This window comes from Sciurus vulgaris, assembly GCF_902686455.1.
Source record: "Sciurus vulgaris genome assembly, chromosome: 10".
Taxonomy (NCBI): domain Eukaryota; kingdom Metazoa; phylum Chordata; class Mammalia; order Rodentia; family Sciuridae; genus Sciurus; species Sciurus vulgaris.
Genome location: NC_136470.1, coordinates 80,401,302 through 80,422,119, shown reverse-complemented (window position 1 = coordinate 80,422,119; position 20,818 = coordinate 80,401,302). Strand labels below are relative to the sequence as shown.

The 20,818-nt window shown below is 37.0% G+C and overlaps 1 protein-coding gene across 5 annotated transcripts in view; it reads right to left on the bottom strand.

Annotated features, from left to right (window-relative positions):
* Nucleotides 1-20,818, bottom strand: part of ATP13A4 (ATPase 13A4) — a 130,366-nt gene that overhangs the window by 7,724 nt on the left and 101,824 nt on the right. For 2 of the 5 annotated variants that reach the window (XM_079155748.1, XM_079155747.1), the window contains 7 exons: nucleotides 20,628-20,737; nucleotides 18,506-18,602; nucleotides 16,496-16,568; nucleotides 9,004-9,175; nucleotides 8,084-8,277; nucleotides 6,951-7,039; nucleotides 3,459-3,539 (listed from right to left, as the gene is read on the bottom strand). In XM_079155748.1, coding sequence (XP_079011874.1) covers nucleotides 3,459-3,539; nucleotides 6,951-7,039; nucleotides 8,084-8,277; nucleotides 9,004-9,175; nucleotides 16,496-16,568; nucleotides 18,506-18,602; nucleotides 20,628-20,737 — 816 coding nt within the window. Of the gene's footprint in view, nucleotides 1-3,458; nucleotides 3,569-6,950; nucleotides 7,040-8,083; nucleotides 8,278-9,003; nucleotides 9,176-16,495; nucleotides 16,569-18,505; nucleotides 18,603-20,627; nucleotides 20,738-20,818 lie in introns of those variants that run through there. The other 3 variants (XM_079155749.1, XM_079155750.1, XR_013766502.1) reach the window with 3 other exon arrangements.

The following is a 20,818-nucleotide window of genomic DNA, read 5'->3' as shown; positions in this document are numbered from 1 at the left end:
GCTGAATAAGACACTGTTTCTTAAAAATAAATAAATTATTTTAAAAAAAAACAAAATAAACTTCACCACATGAGCTTTTATGACTGACTCCAATGTAATCCATGTGCTATATATTTATATATACAAACATACACACATTTAATTTAAAGAGGAGGGGTGACTAAAGCTGTCCATATTAGCTCCTGCACCTCTTAGCAGGAGGACAGGGAGATAGTAAGGCCCTATTGAAACCTGTTTGTTTTCTGGAATGCTCTAAGATTAGGGTTAGAACTAGGGTTGGGGGAGGTCAGAGGTAGACCTCAGCAAACCAAGCAATATTGAGACTGTGTAAAAGGAGGCCAGCCATCCTTCATGCCTGCCCCTTAAAAAAAACTCTCTGGACTGTCAGTGCTGCAGGATGGCCAGGCAGTATGTGGTTGGTACAGCCCATTCCAGGAATCCTTAGCATCCCTGACACACATACCCCTGGCCACCTGAGGAACAACATGTTGCTGTGTCCGTAACAGACTTTACCTACTCTGCTAGGCTCAATGCACAAGGCAAGAAAAATTAGCGTCCATAATTCTCAGTTGTAACTGCCTTCGCCAAAATCTTAAATGGCTTTGGTTATCCCAGAGCACCTGCTGATCTCAGGGAAAGGGGACAACTCTGAGCATCTGGAGACTACGGGGAGGGACCTAGATTGGGATCTACTACCGTTCAATATTGCTTTTAAATTTAGCAGCTACCAGGAACTAAACTAGACATTTCATGTACACATCTCTATTTCTCACTCAACGTGAGAAACAAAGAAGAAACTTTATCTTCCATGAGCATCAAATTACCCTTTCTTTTTTCTAGGGATGTGCAGGGAAGCTTCTTATATTTTTTATGCATTTTTTATATTAATAAACTTTAATTTAGCCTCTACTGGAATAAAGCAGGGTTTTGGGTGCAGTAGTACTAACATGAGTCCTTGCCAGCACAGTCTCAGGGCAGGTGAGAGAAGAAATGAACATGCAGATAATTATAGCACTAGTCCTCTTTCTCCCTGCAGATGGTGTGGCATAGTGCCATAGGACATGGCACATGGTCAGCAAATTCTCGTGGGAAGAACTGAAAGATGAAAGGAATGACTGAAGGATTGGTAGATAAGTAAGAAATGGTAAGTGCATAAGAGATAATGTAATAATGATGGCTTATATTTTCAAGCCCCTACTATGTGCTCTTCACCATTCACATTTCAGACTTTAGTATCCTATGAGGTAAGGAGTTATTATTGGCACCATTAAATAGAGATTCAAACAGATGTAAAGAAGTAGAGTATCTTGCCCAAAGTCAGATGGCAAGAAAGTACGGGAGTCAGAATTCATACCCAGGTAGAGTACCCTAAGCAGCTAGCTGTTCCCCACAGGCATGCTGACTGGAGAAGGGTTTCCTGCCAGATTAGGGGAGACACTGACACTTGACCACCTTATAGCCCACTCCCTCCCAGCTCTTCCCTGCCCACCTGGGAGAACAAACAAACAAACAAACAAAAACAGTGTAGAAAACTGTCTGAGTCAATCTAACGTTTGGCACAGAGCCCTTTCCCCAGAAGCCTTTTCTAGTCAGGACAATGATGCAATTCTAACCAATGAGGCCCACAAGGAAGTCTGCTGATGGGCTGCAGAAAATTTTTGTTGGCTCATTAAAAAGTTCAGATTTGAGTGATTAAAAACTTGCTGGTGCCTCTCCTTCCATTGTCTTTCTGCATGAAAACAGATTCATCATACAGTTCTGTGGGAGCTCTATGGGCAGCAACATCTAAGGTTGTAGGAGAGAAAGATCAAAGAATGTAGATCCCTAACCACACCATCGAGTCCTGAAGTCACCTACCTCCACTCTTCTTGAGTCAATAAATATCTTTACTATTCAAGCTACCATTATTTGAGTTTTACTTTTTCTAACAGATTCAGAGATCAGAAAAGATTCATGAAGAGACAAATACTGCAGCTGTGTCACACAGGATGGAATAGACTTTAGTATGCAAACTTGGGGAAACATGTACCCGACGGAGGAAACACTGTGATTATGGACAAGGACAAGATGTACACAAAGATTATCCTTTAAACAACAAGGACCATCCTTCTGTAACTCAGTCTGAGGAGACCCATGGGATTTGCTCTCTTATCTTAATTTGGTTGCTTTGGAGACCACAGGGTTTAGCATAATGTTTCTTAAAGCATGGTCCAGTCACATCAGAAGCACCTACAGAGATACAGCCACATCAATGTTCATAGCTGCTCAATTCACAATAGCCAGATTGTGGAACCAACCTAGATGTCCTTCAGTTGATGAATGGATAAAGAAACTGTGGTATATATATATATAAGATAAGAGATAAACCAATCTCAAAAAACCAAAGGACGAATGATATCGCTAATAAGTGGATGATGACACATAATGGGGGGAGGGAGGGGTTAGTGTTAGGGTTAGAGTTAGGGTTAGGGAGGGGGGCAAGAATGGAGGAAGGAAGGACTGTATAGAGGGAAAAGAGGGGTGGGATGGGTGGAAGGGGTGGGGGGAAAGGAAAAAATAACAGAATGAATCAAACAACATTACCCTATGTAAATTTATGATTACACAAATGGTATGCCTTTACGCCATGTACAAACAGAGAAACAACATGTATCCCATTTGTTTACAATAAAAAAAAAGAAGCACCTGGCAGCGTGTCAAAAATGCAAAAGCTTACACCAACTCTAGACCTACTGAATCAGACACCCCGGAGGTTTTGCCAAGCCTTCCAGGTGATACTGATGCACACTCAAGTTTGAGAAACTCTATCTTAGCCTATAGAGAGAAGCTCTGGTTCCCTGATTCAATGCCCCATTCTGCCAACAGCCACTGTGCAGACTTTGCATGGTAAGGAAGGTTTATTGAGCTCCTGCCTATAAAAAACTGCAGGGAAGTCAGGCAGTGAGGTGTTCATAGTGATGAATACCTGACTTGTTGGAACAATCTAGTTTTATAATCTGGAGCATGAATGGAGACAGATGGAATCCTTCATTTCACTTCTCCTTCATGGAGACCTTTTAGGAGGCATCCCCTGCCCAACAGCAAGCTTTAAAGAAGGGAGATTGTATCTAACAGCCCTGAGGGAAGAGATGCTGAACTTTGCAGAGATAAAGGGGATCCTCAGTTCATTTCACTAAGGGCAAGGAGCAAATGGAAGCTTCAGAATGAAAACTGGGAAAGCTCCTATGAATCTCATTTCCTATCCATAAAGTAAAAATGATACAAGTCGGTAAGCAAAAGAAGCCAGACACAAAAGCACCATACTGGATGATTTCATTATGTGAAATGTCTAAAACAGACAAATCCATAGAGGAGGTGGGTGGGGGAATGACAAGCACACATGTGTCAGCGCACACACACACACACACACACACACACACACACACACACAGTGATTATCAGGCCCTGAGGGCACTTACCTCCACAACAAGGGACACCAAAAAATTGGAGCTGAGCATGATGAGGATGTAGACCCTCCACAAGACAGGTGTGCAGAGCAGCTAGCAGGGGGTGATGAAGCACAGTTAGTCTGAGAAAAAATGCATGTTCACATGAAAAGTGTTCACATTCACCAGGTGTATTTTCCCAGGTTATGAATCACATATATAATATGTATATATCTGTATATTTGTATATATGTATGAATGAGTATTACATACACACATACAAAGAATTTCTATGCATACATGCATAGAAAAAGTATGGAAGGTTTGTATTCAACAATTCTAATGATTTAGTGATTATAATTATTGTTTTATTCTTTCTTTTCTCTGTAATAGATAAATTTCCTAAAATAACTTTGCCCGCTTTGTGATAAGAATAAATAATAATCAAAACTGTTTTTTTTTTTTTCCTGCCTGCTTTGTTTTGGTTTCAATAGGGAATACGGGAATGAGGCTATAGTCCCAAGCAGGGGGTACTGTGTCACACCTCCACCTTTGAGAGCATTATTCTCTTCCCTCTGGTGCCATCTCTCTCCTTAGCCAAGTCCTGCTTTTAAGCACAGGGCTTCCGCTTCAGGACCTGTGCCTGCAGCTGCATGGGTTGTGTCCTTTAAGGGTACTTGTCAAAGGAGCAAATGGCGCTGAAGTCAAGATTATCACTAGCTGTCTCTCTCCCCACGTTTTTAGAGTCTTCCCTAAACCCTTCCCACACAGTGTCTGGTATGTATGGATGTATGCTGAATGAATTAATTAATGGATAAATGGATGGATGATTGTGTGAAAGAATGAAGAATGAATGAATGAATGAATGAATGAATGAATGAATGAATGAGAAAAAGTCAAATACTCTCTGGTCTACCCAGCAGTCTTGTACCCTACCTCAGACACCAATGGGGGTAAAAGCTGCTGCAGTTCTATGGAGAAGAATGCTCTCAGAATTAAAAATTCAAATCCATTTCTAGGAATTTTTCCCAGAGGTAAACTTGTCTATGGCTGAAATTCAATGTTATTTTATTGCACCTTTGTTTGTAATAGTGAAAAATTGAAAATCATCTAAATGTCGATTAATAGGGGACTACATATAAATTAAGGTATATGTCTAACACATCCCATACAATACAATACATGTGTGTGTGTGTCTATTAAAAACCACTATGCTGTCAGTAAATGTAATGAGGATTTATGTACTGGTATGAAACAATTACCAAAATACACAGTGGCATGAAAGAAGCAAGGTGTAAGTCATAGCAGCCAGGAAGATGTTCCATTCAGATCTCCTGCAGCTAGAAAAATGAATAATGGATGCCCCAACTAGTATGCTCAGAATGCAACACTACATCCAACTGAAAGCCATGTTTCTCATGGGCTGCTCATGGCCCTTAAATGTGGATGACACAGATCCTCATGAGACTTGATCCTGTAAGATTCCAGACACTCCTGACAGGCTGCTTTGGCTTGACTCCTTAGGACTGCACTGCAGGCTCAGTCTGCTCAGGCAGCCTCCTTCCTTTCATCTCTCCTTCACAGGGTCAGACCCACAGAGCAGGGTGATGCCTCTAGCCATCTCCCCTGGCTTTCTGCTATTTCCCCTACAGGCATCTCCTCCAATAAATCTCTTACACAAATCACCTCCCCTTGATATCTATATCCCAGAATAATGAACAAATATAATAGTTTACTACTCTTTATGTAAAAATGTAGGTGATATACACATAAGAAATGTATACATATATTTCTTTACATATGTATAAAATAAGTGTGAAGGTATGTAAAATAAACTGGTCATGGGGAGCCACCAGAAGAGAGGTAGGATGACAGGGAGATTTCACTCTATTTTAACTTTTGAATTTTGAACCATGTGGATGTATTCCCTATTAAAAACAATAATACATTTTTTTAAAAACAGAGCAGTATCTAGGTTGCAAAACAGCATGATTTCATTTAAAATAAAATAAATTTCATAAATTAGTCAATGCACATTTATAATACATGAATTATTTTGAAGGCAAGAAGGATATAGTGAATAATATTAGAATTTTCCTTGCCTGTACATTCTAAATCTTTCTTAACAAACCCATATTTTTATGCAATAAAAAGAAACATAATTATTTTCAGAGTGCACAATAATTTTTGGAGGGATCCTTTGTGGTCAGGCTGGTGATAAGGCCACACGGGTTCCCTCCAACCAAACAGGTTCCCTGCTTTGTTACAGCAGATGTCCAGCCTTATATACTAAAGAATGTGCTTAAACCAACATGGCTGAGCCTTAACTTCTGCAGGATTAGGAAGTTTGACTTGTGGATAAAACCTGTTTACATCTAAAAGTAGTTACTGTAATTAATGAAGACACTTGATGATGGTAAATACACTGAAAACCAAAATAATACAATCATAAAAATGAAGAAACTAAGGTAGGTATTTGTCAGTATGTCAAAGTCACTGTGGATTCATGAAGGTGTGCTGGTTCTGCATACACCGTGTGTTTAAGGTGCTTGTCTGAATTTAGCAACCTAACATCTGCTGATCAGTTAGTCATTCCTTGATCATTTTGTGCTATTCACTGTGCAAGGCACTGGTAATACAATAGCGGATAAGATATGATCTTGGCCCTCTTAAAACCAATCTGTGACACAGAGAGGCAAGCAAACCTCTAGGTTAAAATATACACCACACTAGGTTTAAAAAGCTCAATTTCTTTAGCCAGCACTTCTGTATTGTATTTACTGATGGAAAGAACATTTAGCAATGATTACATCTGAATTCAAAAATGGAATAGGCTGGAGGAATCAAAATATCTGCTTTTCCCTTATTTAAGTAGGTAAAAGCCTGGTACCTCATAAGGTTTCAAAGTTGTCCCAATATTATAAAATGTAAGAGAGTGCATGAGATAGAGTAGGGCTCTTTGAGTAGGTTTTCAGACAGTAAGTGTGAACATGCAGAAACACATGTTTTTAAAGAGGAGAAAATGTAAATACAGATTTTAAAATCAACTAAAAAAGTGTTACAGGCAAAACTGTTTTGAACAACTTCAAAATTCTCTCATATTTGAGAGGAAATGTATAAATGGATTTCTTTCCCTCTTACAGGGGATCTTTTAAAAGAAAAATGCCTAATACTTTTCAAAGGCTGTCTTTATTCTCAGAAACCCGGGGTAGATAGAATTACTTTTCCTGATCAGCTTAAATAAAAAATAGGTTTAAATTCAACATTTTAAAACTCTGCCAATCCAAAATTACATAATTGGTATTAAGAATCCGTGTCAATCATGTACAACCACAGGAATGGGATCCTAAATTAGAATACACTCCATGTGTGTATAGTATGTCAAAATACACTCTACTGTCATATATATCTAAAAAAGAACAAATAAAAAAAGAACCCATGTCAATTGCAATTATGACCTGCTTTTTAAAGTCAGAGTGTAACAAAACTGTAAAACATCATCATATCCCCCGAGATGAGACTTACATCCAAACTTTTATACAATTCTGGAATATCAGCAAATAGAATGAATATACACACGCACAGCTGTATAATCAGCACAAGGACAAATACATCTGAGGAAATAAGAACACAAGCTATCATTTTGAGAAATCAGAGTATGTCACATCTATTGACAGACATATTCTAGATTAGCATTAAATTTACTTGATTTCTACATCAAACACAGCATAATAGATGGCAAGCACTCATTTCTATGCAACGTGCCTCACATCTGTAATTTCCAAGTATGTCCTCGAGGCAAGTGGTAATTTTCACATGCATATCATAAGTTTCAATTAATAAAAATGGTAAATATAAAGAGAGATAGAACATTGACAGAATACATTTTTCAATAAATGCTGTGAAGACATTCAAGTAACTGATTCTCTATAATACAACTCATCTGTCTCAAATTGTTTTCTGGAAAAGAAAGGAAGGCTATAAATAAACATATTTTTAAATTGTAATTATATAGAGGTCTGCATTCACTGAGTTCTCAACCTAAGAAAGAGAAACACAAAATAATTTTCCCTGAACAAATACATTTTTATAAGGATATTGATTCAACTTGTGCTTCTCAATCTCCCCAGTTAGAGAGGTAGGGTTTATATTCAAATTATAGATCCAGAGACTAAACAGGTCACTCACATCCCCTCCTGACATACCTCCTTCATTCAAATGTAAGAAGACAAGAGGTACTTTAGCCAAGAGCCTCCACAGTCCTCTATACAGGTTTCTCCAGCCTGGACCCATTCCCAACCCACCAACACAAAATGGCAGAAGACAGGTTCCAACTGAGAACTGTGACCTTTCTCCCCATCTTCCAGAATGAATTCTGACAAGTAAGGAAATAAATCAATCTTCCCAATTTGGAGTGATCCCAAGAAAAGACACCTAAAGATAAACATGAGGTAAAAGAAAAAGATGGAGAGGGAAGCCCCAGTATTTGAGGCAGCTTCGAAGTAAAGAACAAAGAACCACAGGGATGAGGCTGCACACTGTGTTTCACAGAGCTCTGGAGTGGTAAGAGTCAACTCTGCAGCTTTTTCCTGTGTGGCCTGAGCATGTCTGCTCTCTCTTATGACCCCTCACCTCTGATGTCATACTACTTTACTCACGGTTTGTGTAGGTGGGCTGCCTGAATGGTTTTCCTTTAGAGAATATAAGAGCCACAATGATACAGTTGATTGTTCCCAAGAACCATATAGTAGTGTTCTCAAAACTTGTAAAGGCACCATTACTTCCAACTTTTTCAGGAGCAGTTGGAGAAACGTTTAACTTTGAGATACTTTGATTTTGCACTGTGCAGGCACTGAAAGGAAACAAAGACAGCTAATGAAGTAAGGTAACAAGCCTTATGGAACACTTGTAACCCATGAGACTCCACACCAGACAATGTCCAGAGCAGGCACTCAACACTTCTATAATTGCCTATGCTTTGGTAAAGACTACACTGAAAAGTAAGAAGAAAAAAAACAAAATGATAGGTGTACATGTTGGAAGGATAGATTGATGGATAGATGGACAGAGAGAGAGAGACAGAGAGACAGAGAGAGAGAGATTTTGATTCAACTGACTATTTATTCATCAATTTGAGCACCCATTATGTAGATTATACAGGAAAGAAATGAGCAAGTCATGATGATTCTTCCCTTGAGTAACTTAAGATCTCTGATTATTTATAAGTATGTTGACCATATAATTTATCATTGGACAGGGAAAGTTTTGTAAGTAAAAACTTTAATAATTTCACTGGGACATCAAGTAAGTGGGCTTTTTAAACTGAGGTAGACCAAGCAAACTATGATCCATGGCCATTCGAGATATTGTATTATCACACAATACAAAGAAGTGCCAGTGAATGATACCATCCAACCATGCCACAGAGAAGAAACAATTGCTGGAAATTTGCCCAAAGGATTTAAGGAAGCCAGTATCATTGGCAGGTGGAAGACTCATTTGCCTCTTTTCATGTTGGTCAGATTACGTTTGATGGGAATTAGAATGTGAGAAGCTGGAATGGAGGTTGTGATCATACCTGTACAACTCCGTAGAATACCAAGGCTGCTTCTGAACCAGGACAAAGCCAACAATATGCATGGCCAGGCTGAGAAGAATGTTGAGGATGACCGAGAGCAGCAGAGGTGGGGAGATCAGCCGTCCCGCAGGTCTGAAGGGCACCAGCTTGGGGTGGGCACCATTCAGATTCACTACGAAATAAATTCAAGTTTTATACTCATGAGCACAGGAAAATGTTGTGTTCTTGATGAGAAGAATGGTGTGACTTCTCTGGCCCACACATATGAGGAAGTGGACAAATTAAAGTACAAGTTCATGTTCCCTCAAAAAGCAATGAATGGATTCAAATTGAAGTCATTTGAGAAACTCTTAAAAGAGCAGACATAGAACAATTGCAAGATGACATTTTTTTTGCCTATTAAGTAGGCAAAGACTATTAAATTATAGGTAAGGGAGTGATGAAGTACACCTTCTCAGACACTGCTTTTTGGAATGCAAATTGGTGGCAAAGTTCTACAGAGCAATTTGACAATAAATAAGAAAAGATAGGAAAATGTTCATAACTTGTTAATAGTTATTCCACTTCTGGAAAGTCATCCTAAGTTAAAAGAAAATAATAAGAAATGTGGAAAGAGGTTTATTACAGTATCATCTACAATAAATTATGGTACATCTATACAATGGAGCAATACACAGTGACTATAAGTAATGTTTTAAAATATTTAATGACACATAAGAAATGACATCAGCAAAATGGTGGAGTAGGCAGCTCCAAGCTCCCATCTTTCCAGAAAAAACAAAAAAAAAAAAACTCAAAAAACTATCAGAACCAACTTTGCCAGAACTCTGAAAAGCAGACAGAAATTTATTTGCAATAAAGCAAACACCGAATAAAGAAAAAAGCAACTTTAAAATAGAAAATTTTGTGGACTTTTTTTTGCATTTGCCTCATTCTCTCATCAGTTCAGTGACCATATGAAGATAGTAACCCTGGGTCCCCAGTGAGGTTCTCTGGTCCCTCGTTATGGAGGGGGACAGCAGACTTCTTACCAAGTTCTTGTATATGGGAGCTATCCTGAGGAATTGATTGATGCAAGACACTCACCTCAATTTCATCTAGTGAGAAACTCACTCAGGCAGAAAAGAATCATACATTGCTTGGAAACACTATCAACTAACAATCCAGAGTTGCCTGGAGCAAAAGATTACAGTTGAAATATAAAAAGCCCACCTAAAACAGGGAAAAAGAGCTAAGGAAACTTTCTTTGAGAAACTAGGGCATTTAAATATGCCCGCCAAATATATTTGAATATATCACAAAATACAGAAAGCTGTGTACATGACTTTATGTGGATGCTCAGAGAAGACCCTAGGCCTTCAGCTCTCAATGATCTTTAGACTCAGTGCAAACCTGGCTATGTGTTGAATAAGTACCCCAGTACAGAACCAATCTGCAAAAACTGAAAAATGTTTTTGTTCATTTGTTTTTTAACTCCTAGAATTCAATGAAATATCTATCAAAATACTAGCTGCACAAAAGCTAAAGAAACAGAGATTTCAGTGGCTATACATGATACCTCATATAGTCTTCACAAAAATAGTTTAGGAAAGTCACTAATAAATGGACTATTACTACTTTCAACAGATAACAAAACAAAAAATATCAAACCCTTGGGAGAGAGGAAAATCTGATTTCTAGCTATTGCATTATAATGTTCAAAGAACAAAATAAATTCAGAGATATCATCCCTCAATGTATGTGAAGAAACACATACATTAGACTTACTGGGCAAAAACTTTTTTATTATTATTAAGTACTGGGGATTAAATCCAAGGGTGTTCTAACACTAAGTTACATCCCCAACCCTTTTTTATTTTGAGACAGGTCTTGTTAAGTTGCTTAGGCCTTGCAGAGTTGCTGAGGCTGGCCTCCAACTTGCCATCCTCTTGCCTCAGTCTCCCAAATTGGGATTACAGGCATGTGCCACCATGGCCAACTTAGACAAAGACATTAAAACAACTGTTCTAAATATGTGCAAAGAACTAAAGGAAATAATGGAGAAAAAAATAAAGGAAAAAAGTATGTAAACAAAATGAAAATATCTATTAATAAAGAAAGATACAGAAATTATTGAAACCTATATACATACACGAAAAAAATTTTTAAAAAGACCTTCTGGTAGATAATTACAGCAACTAAGCAATTATTATATTTAAAACTTTAGGTGTTGGTAATAAAACTTGGTACTCTTTGAGCAAAGGCTTATGCAAAGCACAAGTTCCACTCTGTTCATGGAGATATAGGCCACTGAGATCCAATTTCTATTATGGTTATTAGTATGGTTATTAGTATGGTTATTAGTATGGATCTTATTTAAAATAAAAGGAAATAGCAAAAAAAAAAAAAAAAAAAAAAAAAAAAAAAGGCTAAAAGAAATCCAAGAGTTGAAAAATTCATTCAATTGGTTCAAGAGCAAATTGGGGCAGGCAGAAGAAAAGATTAGTGAACTTAAAGATAGGAGAGTTGAATTAATTCAGTTTGAGGGACAGAAAAGAAAGAGAATGAAGAAAAAGTGAACAGAGTCTAAGAAACATGTGGATCATGATCAACTAGACTAACATAACATGCACTGTGGAGTCTCAGAAGGAGAGAAGATAGAGGTAGAAAGAATATTTGAAAAAATAATATAGAAAACTTCCAAAATTTGATAAAAGACATTAATCTGCATATTCCATAAGCTTAAAGAATTACAATAGGTTAAACCCAAGGAGTGTTACAACAAAACATTAAAATTAAATTGCAAAAAGTTAAAAATAGGGAAAGAATTTCTCATCAATCATAAATGATCTTTAGTGAGATTAATTACTAATTTCTCATCAGAAAGAATTTAGACCAGAAGTCAACAGGATGTCATATTTAATGGTTGAAAGAAAAAAAAATCTCTGTTGCCCAAGAATTCTATATCTGGAAAAATTATCTTTCAAAAATGAAGGAGAAGGACTGGGGATATAGCTCAGTTGGTAAAGTGCATGCCTCATATCCACAAAGTCCTGGGTTCAATCCCCAGTACCACAAAAAAAAATAAAATAAAAAATAAGGAGAAACTAACATATTCTCAGATAAACAAAAACTAAATTGGTTTCTTATTACTAATCTTAGAAAGAAATGCTAAAGGACTCAAATTGAAATGACAGGACATTAGACAGTAACTCAAAAGCATATGAAAAAATAGCCATCTCCAGCAAAGGTAACTATAACAGCAAATATAAAAACTGTTATTACTGTGATTTTGACTTGTATTCCACTTTTTAGTCCTACATTATATAAAAGACATGCATAAAAGTAATTTATGTGTATGTTATTAGTTATATAATGGATATAGATGTAATAAGTGATATCAACAACATAAAAGAGGAAGGCAGAGCTAGAAAAGAGCAGAGATTTTGTATGTTAAGCTATTAATTCAAACTAGATTGTCATAAATTTAGGATATTACATATAGTCTCCATGATTGCATATCAAGAAACTAGCATGATAGTCAAGGATGATAGACTGAAGACTTCTCCCCTAAGATCACAAACAAGACAAAGATGCCCACTTTCAACATTGCATTGCCATTCAACAGAGTACTCAAAGTTCTACTCAGAGAAATTAGAGAAATTAGACAAGAAAAAGAAATGAAAGTCATCTAAGCTGGAAAAAAAATAAAATTATCTTATTTGCAAGTGACACAATCCTATATATTATATGGGGTAGGAAGGATAGTAGAGTGAAACAGACACTATTATCTCATGTACATATATGACTGCATGACCAATGTGATCCTACAATATGTACAATCAGAAAAATGAGAAATTATACTCCACTTATGCATGATTTACCAAAATACATTAGTGCATTCTACTGTCATATATAACTAATTAGAGCAAATTTTAAAATTAAATTTTTAAAAATCCTATATATTGAAAATTCCAAAAAATCTACAAGAAAACCATAGAGTTAAAAGAATTTAGTAATATTTTAGGGTATGAAATCAGCACATAAAAAACAATTATGTGTCTATACATCACCGATGGAAAATGTAAAAAGGAAATAAGGAAAAAAATCCATCTTAAATAATATCAGAGAGAGAGAAAGAGAGGGAGGGAAGGAGAGAGAGAGAGGAAACAGGGAAGGAGGGAGGGAAGGAGGGAAAGTAGGCAGAAAACTTAGGAATAAATTCAACCAAGAAAGAAAAAAATCCTTGTATATAGAAACTACAATATTTTGCTGAGAGAAATTTTAAAAAACATAAATACACTAAAAGACATCTCATGGTCATGAATTGAAAAAATTCGTGTTGTTAAAATGTCAATGCCATCCAAGGCAATCTACAGATTCAATGCAATCCTGATCAAAATGCAAACAAATTTTTCAGAAGTAGAAGAGCTGGTCTTCAAATTCTTACCAAATTGTAAGGAGCCCTGAATAGTCAGAATAATCTTGAAAAAGAAGAGCAATGTTGGAGGACTCACACTTCCAAATTTACAATAAAATAATAATCAAAATAGTCTGGGACTAGCAGAGGGAAAGATATATAGATCAGTATATTGGAATTTAGATCCAGAAACAAACTCATACATCTATGGTCAATTGATCTTCAACAAAAGTATCCAGACCATTCAAAGGTGGAAATAGCAATCACTTCAACAAATGATGCTGGGACAATTGGATTAACATGCAAAAGAATGAAGTTGGGCCCTTACCTCATACCACATATAGAAATTAAAATAGAAAAAAATGCTATTATAAAATTCTTAGAAGAAAAATTAAGGGTAAACATTCATAATTTTGAAATTGGCAATGGATTCTTAAATATGACACCAAAACTGATAACTTTCTAATTATTTTACTAGTATTATCTATTGTTATGAGGTTAATAATAAAGATTAAACTTAAAAGTATCTCTTACCTATAGCCATTATATTGTGAACATTAAAAAAACTACTGGGAAAATATTCTTCCAACATTCAAGAGCTACTATCTGATTCAACAAATATGTTGCTCACATCACTAATGAAGATTAAAGTTTTGATAAAAAGTCTTTGTTGTTTTGCTTTTATCTTGCTCTAAAGACAAAATCTAAAGAACAATAACAACTAACATTCATGTTGGAACTAATTCATTCATCAGTTGCAACCATAAGTTGATTATGGGCACAAGAGTTTGACAAAACTCAATGGAAGTATTCTGTGAGAATCAATTGCTAAGTGGCATTTGTAATGAAGAGTATTGCATATTTGATTGTTATTTGCAAGTTTCTTTCAGACTGGTTTCTATATCTTAGTAGCATGCTTTTAAAATTTATACTCAGTTATGACTTGATAGCCCATAACTTCTTATCACTGCATAGCATCCCACTGTATAAATATACATAGTTTATTCATCCATCTACTTATTGAGGGACATCTTTCATTGATTCCAATTTTGGGAGATTATGAATAAAATTGTTAAAAATATTTATATGCAAGTTTAGTATACTAAAAGAGTAGATCGTAAGTGGACATAGTTTGTCAAGTCTTGTGTATATTTTCATCCCATAAAAAAATCAGCTGAAAAATTTGTTTATAATAAACTCAAGTGCATATATATATATATGTATATGTATATACTCAAAATCTTTTTTTGAAGAACCAGTTGTTAAAACATTAACAGGTATACCACTGCCTGCCACCAAACACCACCACAAACCCAGAATTCAGATTTATGCCCTTGAATCAGATTTATGCCTTTAGAATCTGTCTGATGGAAATGGAAAGCCAATAAAATTAGAGATGGAAATGGAGAAAGTGAATAAACACAACTGTTTGGGATATTTAAGGAAAAAGAGGACATAAATTATTGGTACAGAGTTAGGGTCAAGGAAGAGGGTTTTGTTTTTTTTTTAAGAAGTTACAAGAATATATTTATATGCTAATATAAATGATGCAGGAAATCAGAGGAAAGCTGATGATAATGGAGAAAGAGAGTATTACACGAATACTATAAAACCCTTGAGAAGGTGGAAAAAGTAAGATCGAAAGCACTAGTGGGGCCACTACACACTTTTTAAAAATATCCCAATTTCAGAACACTGTCAATACTGAAGGCCAGGGAAGATGTGGAGCAACAGCACTTCCACCCACTGCTGATGAAAAGGCAAAAGGGCACACCTACTGTGAAAGACAATGCTGGATCTCCTACAAAACTGATGTGCTCTTACCCTCTGATTCTGCTGTACACCTGAGTGTGCACACAATGAAGCTGAAAACTTATGTTCACACCAAAACCTGCACAAAGATGTTCATACCAGCTTAATTCACAATTGCCCAAACTCAAAGCAGCCAAGATGTCATTCAGTAGGTGAGTGGATAAGGAAACCTTGGCATACAGATAATGGGATATTATTCAGCACCAAAAAGAATGAGCTATTGAACTCTGAAAAGACACGGAGGAAACTTAAATCCATATTACTAAGTGAAAGAAGCCAGTCTGAAAAGGCTACATACTGCATGGTTCAAACTATATGACACTCTGGAAAAGGTAAGACTAGGGAGACAGGAAAAAGATCACAGGGGTTGTGAGGGGCTTGGAGGAGGGAGGAAAGATAAATGAGCTGGGCACAGAGATTTTCAGGGTAGTGAAAAATCTGTATGATGTCACTTTGAAGGATACCACAGTGATGTGCATACATTATTTTACATATTTTCAAACTCATAGAATGTACAAGACCAAGAATGAACCCCAATGTCAACAAAGGGCAAGGGATGATTATGATGGTCAATGTAGGTCTATCAGTGGCAACAAATGCACCACTCAGGGGTAGAGGGCATGTTGATCATAGTGGAGGCTGTGCATGTGTAGGGGCAGCGGGTAAGTGAGAAAATCTCTGTTCCTTCCTCTTAATTTTTCTGTGACCCTAAAGTAGCTCTAGGAAAAATAAAATCATGAAAAAAAAAAAAAAAAACTTTAAATTTTCTCTATGCAGGGAAACTGGGGGAGACAATTCATATATTCATCTGAAGGTGGGAGGCAGGAGTAGCATAATGGCAAGATGACTTTGAAGCTCCATTCTAAATGCTGAAAGGCTAAGATTTGGAGAACAGAAATATAAAAAGTCAGTTAGCATCTATCCGTTGAGCACATTTTAATTAAAACTACACCTAAAAGCTCACTGATGTCAGTGTTCCCAATTTTCAAGGTGTTTCTTTAATTTTTAAGTGTTTACTGTCCATTGATAGAAACTCCATATTTTGCAGAAAACTGAAATAACCAGCTTTTTTTTATTTTTTGCAACACTTTCTTTCAGTATAAAGATGAGGATAATACTCTCTCTCTATCTCTGTCCCTGCCTCCCATTCTGTCCCTACATCCCCATCTTTGAGAATAAGCCACCCATCACTGCTGCTGTTGCAGGCAAACCTTTCTGGGGTACAGGGAAGCTAACTGAGGGTAGCATCACTTGGAAGGAAGTTTTAAAAGTGTCTCTTACTTGTTACACCAATCAGAGTTGTAATGGCCAAATCCTGGAATAGAAACTGGTAGTTTGACAGGCTGTTTGTCTCCTGAAAATGAAAAGTAAAGCCAACTTAAAATGTTATAATCTTTTGGATGAAGTCTGGCATGAGCTGTGTTCATTTTCTCACTACAACACAGGATTTGTCAGAGATTACCAAGGAGATGGTGGGGCTGCGGCCTGTGTGGTTGGTGAGCCCTGGTATGGAAAGTTCTTGGAACTCAGTCTGTGAGACCCTCTCCAAAAGGAGGCCTGTGTCCTGTGCTCTCTAGGCTGTGCATCAGTATTACCCTGTGTTAAAGGAACATCTCCTTCTACCAGACTCACCTCTGCTTTCTTTTCTGCAGAAAATCTGGGGTTTGGTCTGGCATAATAAAAACATGCATCCCAATAATAATAAGAGACAAATGTGTGGTAATCTTACCTGAATTTTACTGATGGAAATGAGGATGACTAAACCCACAATTTGCATCCTTGGGTGTAGTCAGATAAAATCTCAGAAAATCCTAATAAAGCACATTAATACTTAAAAAAGGAGTGCTCAGGTCTTGCTGACTTTGGGAAACTTCCTTCCTTGTTCTCCACCCCAAATGGAAAGGGGATTATAATGTACTGTGTTTAATTCTGCTTTTGAGCATAAATAGTTGAAATTTCAAAATCAGGCTAAATTCCTATAAATAACCCATCCTTCTCTGGCCACTCAGTGAGTATTAAAAGAGAAAGGTAATTTGAAATCAACAGAACTAAAATCTTTGACCTAGAAGGGGCAAGAAATATAGATAATCTAGATATGTTCAGCACAAATGAAATTCCTTTTCTTGGTATTAGTATGAAGAATAAGCTCACAGCATGAAAAATGGTGGAATGAGACAGACACATTACCCCGTGTACATGTATGATTACAGGAATGGTATGAATCTACATCATGCACAACCATAGAAATGAAAAGATATACCCCATTTGTGTACAATGACTCAAAATACAGTCTGTAAAATTTTTTTTAAAAATTTTAAAAAGTTTATATTCCCATGCCAAAATTTCTTTCAAAGATTATACTATTTATTAATAATAATATAATAAGTGTAGTGCAGTGAATGTCTGCAATACACACAAAAAAAGAATAAGCGCACATGTTGAACTCACAAAAAAGTCGTGTTTGTTCTCCTTTTACATCCTGTCAGATAATAAAAGTCATCACAAGATATTTGTATCTTTGTATGATATTCCAATCTTCAAAGCCCTATATTTGTGGAACCAAAGGTATGCTGGTTTATACTAACTCTTGAAAGTCAATCGCTAAATTTTCAGGAATGTCATAAGCAAGTTGTTAAACACAATCAATAAAAAAAACTTAAATTATACCAACATACCACTAAACAAATTATACTAAAAACAAAGTCAATAAATACTCAAAGTTCAGCACTTTTGAATTCTTTCCTTCATTTCGCTGTCCCCTGTGTTCGGAGGGTACTCATGACTCTTGGATTTATCTCTTGCCCATTCCACATTCAGCGACACCAGAGGGATTACTCAAAACTGGCTATGGGGAGTAGGGTCTGAACCACTGAAATCAGCAAACTTTAATAGTCAGGATAAGCCAGTTAGGAAGCACTGCACCAAGACCGAGAATAACCCCCTTAATGAATGGCACACCAGAGTAGAGCCACTTAGGAATCGAGAAGACAGAAATCTGGTCTAAGCAGGTGACAGCAACAGTGAGACTGAAAGTGATACATTCAGTCCTGATCCTTAGCTGCCACTAGATAAAAAGTTTCTGTCTCAAAGTCAAAGAATTGAAACCAACAACTCCTGTGCATGTGTCTATTTCTGATGTATTTTATGAAACCTTGATGGTATTTTCAGAGGGTCTCTTGATGCCCTCATGTCCTATTTGCACTCTTTCTTGAAGGGGCATTGCAAGTGGTAAGAGTGTACCACAACTTGTGTTGGTTCTCATCAATCAAGTGGCCGGGTCCCCAGTCATACCCAGTAGAGCAGCAGAACACCAACATACTGAATCATGCTGTACAGGGCCATGTACTTAAACATGCAAAAAGAGGTCACGAGAGCCGCTCGTCCTTCCCTGTGTAAGAAAAACAATTAAAGAGAAATGAGGAATGAAATGAAAGTTAGAAAAATTAGGTCAGTTATTCTGTGCTGTTCGTCTGAGCTTAGGAGGAAAAAAAAAAAATCAGACATTCGATTTTACCATTATGTGTCTGAGAGACTGGTCATCCTTGAGCCTGTGGGAGCTGGCTGGGGACACTGCATGACTAGCTGTTTAGGAAAGACTAATTCCAGGCTGATGTCTGGAGGCCTTGACCTGGCAATGGAGCCCAGACTTAGGGCTCCTCTTGCTCCTTCTGCAGGCAGTGTTTAATTTTCTGAACTCAGAGTCAGGGGCTCTGGGAGCTAGTCCCAGACCTCATACCTCTGCACTAATTGATTTGGAAGGTCATTTCCCTTGTCTCAGTTTCTTCCTCTGTAAAGAGTTATAAATTATATTGCAGGTTTGGGATCCATTTTCATGCAGGTGCTTCAGAAGTTTGGCAAATATTTGATTCAAATTTCATCTTGGCAGTCTCAACTTTTTCTAAAACAGTGTGCACACTCAAATTAGCCGTATGTCAAATTTAAACAGAATGGACACAATGAGCATACTTCTTTGTGTTATTGTTGACTTTGAGTAAACAGTACATAGTTAAAGCATAAAATAGACGACTTGTGAAATGCCACTTCTGTGAAATGCCCTTCATTTGGGAGGAGAAATAAGGTTTTAATTTGCTTATGATCAAAATCTTTTCTTGAGATGTGAAGGCTTGACCCTCAAAACCAGGTTTTTTTTTTTTTTTTTCCCCTGTATTGAGGGTTTTCTACTGCTCTTTTCTCTGCCCCAAAGGTAGTTTCCTCTCATACCTCTCCTCCTTGGAACAATTTTCCCATGCCACCCTGTCTGGTGCAGCCCATTCCTCCTCCCAACTACTTTCTGACCGTTCACACCTCCCTTTTCATTTCTTGGCAGCACTTAACAAAATCAGTTATGTATTATCTTAGATCCTGGCATTAAGTCCCCACTCAATGAATATTTTCCAAATGAGTAAATAAATATTTTAAATGGAATAAATTGGTCAAATAATTAATTTAATATGGTAAAAAGTATGATATTTGTACATATAAAGAGCCCATTTAAACAAATTCAATTCTAAAACAATCTGTAACTCTAATTGGCTATGCAACCTTGAACATATCAGTTATGCCCAGGTTATCTGAGCCTCAGTTTCTTTCTTTGTAAAAAAAAAAAAAATTACCATTCCTGTATCTCTAGGGTGTTCTGATGTATAAGATAGTATGGGTGCTAAAGCCCTTTTAAAACTACAAATGCATGCTAGTTAAAATAACCAAGAGGAACTACACTGCTATTGGTATCATTCAAACAAAATGCAGTGGAATTACATATTTTGGGGAAAGAAAAACAAACCAAATAAAGAAAATTTTAGTGGGAGCAGCAAAGATAAGTAAAGATTTTGAAAAGCAAGAATGGAAAAGGTGCCCAAGGCAGCGCAATGAGGCAAAAGGGAAGGAAGGCAAGTGTGTGTGTTTAACCTCCCAGTATAAAGCATCTAAGAAGATGCATTTTAAAAATGTGAGGGCCAGGCACAGTGGCACACTGGAGTCCAGCACTGGGGAGGCTGAGGTACTCCTACCTCACAAGTTTGAGGCCAGCCTGGACAACTTTGGGATGCCCTGTCTCAAAATAAAAAAAAAAAGAAAAAAGGACTGGGGTGTAGTTCAGTGGTAAACTACCTTTGGGTTCAATCCCCAGTAAGAAAGAAAGAAAGAAATCTAATTGACACATTTTCAAAGCAGTAACAAGTTCCAGATTTCAACCCTTTAAAATAATCCAATCAATGACTTTCATTGGAAATGGCACTCTTCTCCCACTGTTTTTTGTAACTTCTGGTCAGTTTGATAGGCAGGTGCATGTTTGCATTTTTGCACAATCCCCTTCCCAGCTAGGGACACTAGTCTTATCCAGGCAGAAAGAACAATGTTATCTGCACTCAAATTCAAGGGAGAGAAGATAACACAGGGGTAGATGCCTACTTACTTGATAAGGTGAGGGACACACTCAATGTTTGGAGTTTTGGAAGTGAAAGGCGAGGCCACAGATGCCTCCTGCTCTGACAAAGAGATGCCCACATGAGCCATTTTCAAAGCCTGAAAACAAAGAGTCAGCTTATGACCTATGAGGACACACACACTTCTCCTGGTGACACAGAAGAAAGGGCCCGTCAAGCC